This window comes from Tribolium madens, unplaced genomic scaffold (assembly GCF_015345945.1).
Source record: "Tribolium madens isolate multiple individuals breed KSU strain unplaced genomic scaffold, Tmad_KSU_1.1 Scaffold_11;HRSCAF=98;Tcas5.2_LG3b, whole genome shotgun sequence".
NCBI classification, from domain to species: Eukaryota; Metazoa; Arthropoda; class Insecta; order Coleoptera; family Tenebrionidae; genus Tribolium; species Tribolium madens.
Genome location: NW_025400975.1, coordinates 7832862 through 7839398, shown reverse-complemented (window position 1 = coordinate 7839398; position 6537 = coordinate 7832862). Strand labels below are relative to the sequence as shown.

At 31.3% G+C, this 6537-nt stretch overlaps 1 protein-coding gene across 5 annotated transcripts in view; it reads right to left on the bottom strand.

Moving 5' to 3' along the window:
- LOC123015996 (serologically defined colon cancer antigen 8 homolog) overlaps window positions 1–6537 on the bottom strand; it is a 13632-nt gene that overhangs the window by 5520 nt on the left and 1575 nt on the right. For all 5 annotated transcript variants that reach the window (XR_006413429.1, XR_006413431.1, XM_044416185.1 and 2 more), the window contains exons 2-8: window positions 5964–6266; window positions 5808–5916; window positions 5609–5761; window positions 3331–3557; window positions 3063–3279; window positions 2799–3015; window positions 242–480 (exon numbers count right to left, since the gene is read on the bottom strand). Coding sequence is in view for 3 of the 5 variants with exons in the window: in XM_044416185.1 (XP_044272120.1) it covers window positions 242–480; window positions 2799–3015; window positions 3063–3279; window positions 3331–3557; window positions 5609–5761; window positions 5808–5916; window positions 5964–6266 (1465 nt within the window). In the remaining 2 variants the exon portion in view is untranslated. The remainder of the gene's footprint in view (window positions 1–241; window positions 481–2798; window positions 3016–3062; window positions 3280–3330; window positions 3558–5608; window positions 5762–5807; window positions 5917–5963; window positions 6267–6537) is intronic.

Sequence of the window (6537 nt, the reverse complement as noted above, 5' to 3'; positions counted from 1 at the left end):
GAAAGTAAAAAAATAAAAAACTTAAGACATCTTTGACATTAAAAGTGATTTTAAAGAATGCAAGGTTACCAAAAAAAGAGTACATTATTTTCATTTTTCAATTCAAAGAGAATATGAAAAAAAGAATACTAAAAGTGAACAAACAAAGATCTCAAAACTAGAAACTTGAAGCCTCAATTTTGGAAAATTTTTTGTTCCTTTAATTTTTTGGAGTAGTGTATTTTTTTGCTATTGGACATACTTCTTTTTCCAAGGAAGCCACTTGCTCAGTAAGTCGAATATTCTCCCTCCTGCTGTGAATGAGGTCAGCATCTGCTCGATCCAATCTCTGTCTCAAAGACTGCATTTCGGCCTGCAAACGCCCGATTTCCTGCTTTGATTGTCTCTCATTCCTCTCATTGGTCATCTGAAGAGTTGCAATTTGTTGCTCTAGGGCGCTTTTCTCGGCCCCGTTGACCCCAATGTCCGACTGCAGAGTCACTAAACCGACAGAATTATACATTGGAATTATTTGAAATTACTAGAATTCTTTTAGAATTACGAAAATTAAGTTGGAATTAAGGGAATTTTTGACCATTTTTAAGCAAAAGCAAAGTTTTAAAATGCAATTTTAAGTAAGATTAACATGCATTTCTCTTACATGGCGAGAAAATCTTAACTTCAAAAAATCATATCTTGAAAACTACTCCGTATATTCTTGTAAAAATTTGGATTTTAGCTAACAAAAATATGCTCTACACGATGGTGATGATGAAAAAAAATTACTCGTAGGTTTTTTCTTATATTATTTCGATTTATTTCGAACTTCTTCGAAGAAAAGTTCGCAAATAGTAAATTTCAAATTGCATATCATTCTAAAGGGCAAGTCCAACCCTTTAGAATGGTCTTTATTTGAATGAAATAGGCCTAATAGTTATTGAGTAATGATTTTTTGAAGTTAAATTATTTAAATTAGAAAAAATTCTCCATTTTGTGTTTCTTGTCCTTGAAATATGATAACCTGGTTACGTAGAAGATGGTTTACAGGACAAAGGAAAATAAAAATTTATTAAATTTAATTAATTAACTCTGCCATACTTCCCACGCTCAACCAACAGGAATTCTTCGCCTGAAGAAGATACATTAAAAGTATCGAAACGTCGCGAGGAATTTAATGGTTTTTATTTCCCTTTGTCCTGTAAACTATCTTCTACGTAATCAGGTTATTAGAAAAAAATTATTTAGTTCAAAATTTTTGCAATTTTTGAAAAATAAATTAGTGCATTTGATCTGAAAATAATGGAATTACGAGAATTTCGTTGGATTTTTTTGTAATTTTGATGGATTTTTTTGGAATTTCGGTGGATTTTTTTTGGAATTTCGGTGGATTTTTTGCAATTGGTTCCTCGTTTCCTTCGCCTGAAGAAGATACAATAAAAGTATCGAAACGTCGCGAGGAATTTAATGGTTTTTATTTCCCTTTGTCCTGTAAACTATCTTCTACGTAATCAGGTTATTAGAAAAAAATTATTTAGTTCAAAATTTTTGCAATTTTTGAAAAATAAATTAGTGCATTTGATCTGAAAATAATGGAATTACGAGAATTTCGTTGGATTTTTTTGTAATTTTGATGGATTTTTTTGGAATTTCGGTGGATTTTTTTTGGAATTTCGGTGGATTTTTTGCAATTGGTTCCTCGTTTCCTTCGCCTGAAGAAGATACAATAAAAGTATCGAAACGTCGCGAGGAATTTAATGGTTTTTATTTCTCTTTGTCCTGTAAACTATCTTCTACGTAATCAGGTTATTAGAAAAAAAATATTTAGTTCAAAATTTTTGCAATTTTTGAAAAATAAATTAGTACATTTGATCTGAAAATAATGGAATTACGAGAATCTCGTTTTTTTATTTGAATTTCGGTGGATTTTTTGGAATTTCGGTGGATTTTTTTTGGAATTTCGGTGGATTTTTTGCAATTGGTTCCTCGTTTCCTTCGCCTGAAGAAGATACAATAAAAGTATCGAAACGTCGCGAGGAATTTAATGGTTTTTATTTCCCTTTGTCCTGTAAACTATCTTCTACGTAATCAGGTTATTAGAAAAAAATTATTTAGTTCAAAATTTTTGCAATTTTTGAAAAATAAATTAGTGCATTTGATCTGAAAATAATGGAATTACGAGAATTTCGTTGGATTTTTTTGTAATTTTGATGGATTTTTTTGGAATTTCGGTGGATTTTTTTTGGAATTTCGGTGGATTTTTTGCAATTGGTTCCTCGTTTCCTTCGCCTGAAGAAGATACAATAAAAGTATCGAAACGTCGCGAGGAATTTAATGGTTTTTATTTCTCTTTGTCCTGTAAACTATCTTCTACGTAATCAGATTATTAGAAAAAAATATTTAGTTCAAAATTTTTGCAGTTTTTGAAAAATAAATTAGTGCATTTGATCTGAAAATAATGGAATTACGAGAATTTCGGTGGATTTTTTGAATTTCGGTGGATTTTTTTGGAATTTCGGTGGATTATTTTGGAGTTTCGGTGGATTTGTTGCAATTGGTTCCTCGTTTCCTTCGCCTGAAGAAGATACAATAAAAGTATCGAAACGTCGCGAGCAATTTAATGTTTTTTATTTCCCTTTGTCCTGTAAACTATCTTCTACGTAATCAGGTTATTAGAAAAAAATTATTTAGCTCAAAATTTTTGCAATTTTTGAAAAATAAAATCTGAAAATAATGGAATTACGAGAATTTTTGGAATTCCGGTGATTTTTTTTTTTGGAATTTCGGTGAATTTTTGGAATTGGTCCCTCGTTTCAACTCACTTATTTTATTTTGCATGTCTTTTCGCATGCCGTCGAGCAGGGCCTCCTTCTGGGCGATTTCCCTCCTCAAATCTGCGTTTTCCCTCCGTTGCTTATCCAACTCCAATTGGAGTTTGTTTGTGGTTTCCCATTGGACCCCCAATTCGGCTGTCAATTGCTCGATTTGTTGTGTATATCGACGTTCAACAGCACTTCTCTCATCTGAGATTCGTCGACTCTACAATTTTCTAATTAATTTTTCGTTTAGAAAATTTTAAAAATTACTTGATCTGAAATCGCATCTCTGAGTTTAGCATGTTGCCGGTCCAATTCGTCTTTCAGTCTTCGAATTTCAAGTTCCGCGGCATTTTTTTCGTATTGGGCTTGTTCTGCCACGTCCAAACTTCGCTTAACTTGATCACAAGTGTCGTTTTCTTTGTCGCGAACTTTGGACAAAGCGGCTTGAAGTTTGGAGATGGTCTCCTGCAAGAGATCCTTTTCTCTGAAATTAAAAAAAACTAAACTAAAAACACTCTAATTTTTTATGAAATACCTCTGCAACGAATCAATTTGTTTTTTGTAATGCTCGAAACCAAATCCATCGAAAATCGAACCATCGGCAATTTTTTTCTTGTAGTTGTCGTTTTCTTCCAGAGCTTTTCTCAGGTCGATTTTTGCTTGGGTTAGTTGGGCTTCTAGCTCAGAAATTCTTGACTCAAAAACGATTGTGGGGCCTTCTAGGACTCGCGATTTTTTTGATTTTTTAGGCGAGAGCGAGATCTAAACCAAAATTGTGCTTTAATTTTTCCGTTTTTTGACTACCCAAAAAAAATTTTCCACGTTGATTGACTTAATATAATGTACTTATTTCTGTTACATGCGGGCGGTATAGTTCGTATTATAATTACACCTTTTATAATTATTAAATTTGATTACGTAGATTTTTGAATTTCTTATTCGTCAAATAATCATTTTTTTTAATATGTGGTAATTGATAAACTATAACAGTTGTGATTTACTAGTGTTTTATATATTTTTTTGGTTTAGTGACAGGAGAAAAATGTGAAATAATTCTGTAATCAAATGGGTTTAAAATTTGCACATTTACAGATTACAAAATTTTTTTGGAGATATTTTTTTTCCATTTTTTTTTCATGGTGACCCCAACAGAAATTATCTCCCAGGGGGGGTAAAAATTTTCTCCCTCAGTCAAAATTACAATAAAAATATAAGTAACCTCTTAGGGAAATAAAAATTTAAAATTTTAAAATGGCAAATCTGAGATATCTCAAGAGAAATTGTTACTTTTCAAGTTTTTTTTGCTGTAAAAATTACACAGGTGCGCCAGAACTTGCGCCCCATGTAAGCTAAGATACCAGGACCATGGAAAAAATATTTAAAAAATTCTACCTATACAAAATTTCGAAGTTTTGAGAGTTTAAATTATGCACTTTGACTCTATTTATTTCTGTTCGAAAAATAATTTTCCAAGAAAACAGGAAGCTGTGTCCTAAATTGTAACTCTGTTTAATGTTATTTGTGGGTTTTATTGCCAATACAATATACAAGATCATAAGTGTCATTAAATAGACATAAAAAAGTCAAATGTCAAAATTTGTTGGCAAAGATTTTTTTTTACATTTTTTCCATCTTATCTTACTTGAAATTTTTCCCTGGGGCGCGAGTTCTGACACACTCTGTATGTAAAAATTACTCCCAGGGTAACGACAATAAATCTCACACTTTCCTCCCTTGTATGGGCGTCGTTTTTTTTAGAGAGGGGCAAAAATACATATTTTATTACAAACACAAAAACATGTTATACAAAATAGGAAACCATAAGATAGGGATCTCTAAAACCATAAATTGGAGTATAAAAGTGTGAAAGTTAAAAAAATATAAAAAATACAGGGTGCGCCAGAACTTGCGCCCCAGAGAAAAATAAGGTAAGATACCAGGAACATGGAAAAAATGTTAAAAAAATTTTATCTATAAAAATTTCGAAGTTATGGAGGTTTAAAGTTTGCACTTTGACTTTATTTATTTCTGTTGGAAAAATAATTTTTCAAGTTTTTTTGCTATAGGCTATTAAAAGAGGAAACAAGGAAGCTGTATTTTAAATTGTAACTCTGTTCAATGTTATTTGTGGCTTTTATTGGCAAAATTTTTGTCCCTTTACTAAATAATTGTAAAAAAACATATACAAGATCATCAGTATCATTAAATAGATATAAAAAAATGTCAAATGTCAAAAAATAAATGTCAAAATTTTTTGACTGATAGAATTTTTTAAACATTTTTTTCATGTTCCTGGTATCTTATCTTACTTGAAATTTTTCTCTGGGGCGCGAGTTCTGGCGCACCCTGTATAAAAATTATAAAAGTTAAGCATAAAATAACACAAATCAGTAAATAACATGAACTAAAAATTACTAAGAAAAATGTAACACTTGGAAATCAAAACATAAAATAAAAACTCTTTCAAAATACATTCAAAAAACAATAATCAATAAGAAATAAAAAAAATAAAGAAATAAAAGTTTTAAATTTCGTTTTACTCAAACAGAATCGTCTATGACAAAAAAATTAAAAAATGTTAGCTATTTATGAAAGAAGTTGCAAAATGAGCGTGTTTTTTACTAGACGTGTGCAAAAAACATCCATTTTGAATCGTGTTTTATACAAGATTTTTTCCAATTTAGTTGTTTTTTATTTCCGAAAAAATGTCTTAGGCTAACTTTCAGTTAATAATCATGATTCGAAACTTTAAAAAAAGTCAAAAATATCTTTTGAGAGTAATCATGGCTTGTGGGAAAAATTACTAGTATCACCTTTTGGGCTAAATCCCCTTCAGTTTCGGTTTCCGTTTCCGTCTCTAAGTGACTAAAAACTGACTTCATTAGATTCGATTTCTGTTTTTCGTGCAGATTCTCATTTTCGCTTATGACATCTTTGACTTTGCTTAACAAACAGGAAAGTTCATCCTACAATTTAAAAAAAAATAAAAATAAAACCAAATTAATGATTTACCCTGCAAAATCTGGATTCTTTCTCAAGTTGCTCAATATACTCCTCTTGTTTCTCTATAAAAGACATTAATTCTGGTGGCGCAGAACTGCTTTCAAATTTTGGTGCGTTTCTACAAAATCTTGAATTGGTTAAAATTTTTGGTTAGGGTGCTCTTACATGACAGTTTTTTCCGTTTCTGGCGGTAGCACACTTGTGGGTCTTATGGAAGGGTAATAGTACCGTTTTGGGGGCATTGTAAGGTACTGATAATAAGGACGATATCCTTTCGAGGTGCGACTAGTGGCACTTATGAGAGATTGGTTGTCGGTGTCTTCCCCAGCACTGTCTAATTCTCTTAGAGGTCTTTTGATTGGAGTGTAGCTTTCTGCTAGCAGAATTCGGAGTCTTCCAACTGCTTCGCGATACGCAGTGTCGGCATAATCTGGCTTTTTCTTGTATTCCATTTTGCCGAGAGATTTCCTTAAAAAAATTGCTCTTTTTGGTTAAGATTAAAATACACTACGTTCTAAAAAATACACTACAAGTGCGTGCATGTGGTTTGTTTGTATCTCACGCTGCCTGGCAAGAATCGATTAATCTTCTACACTGGCCGCCAAAATTGCAATATTTAAAAAAAATTTAAATTAAAAAAATTAAATGGAAATGTTGAATTTTTTTAATGACTAATTTAACAAACCATTTCTTAAAGAAAATTATGCCTTAATCATTAGTAAGGACAAATTTAACAAAC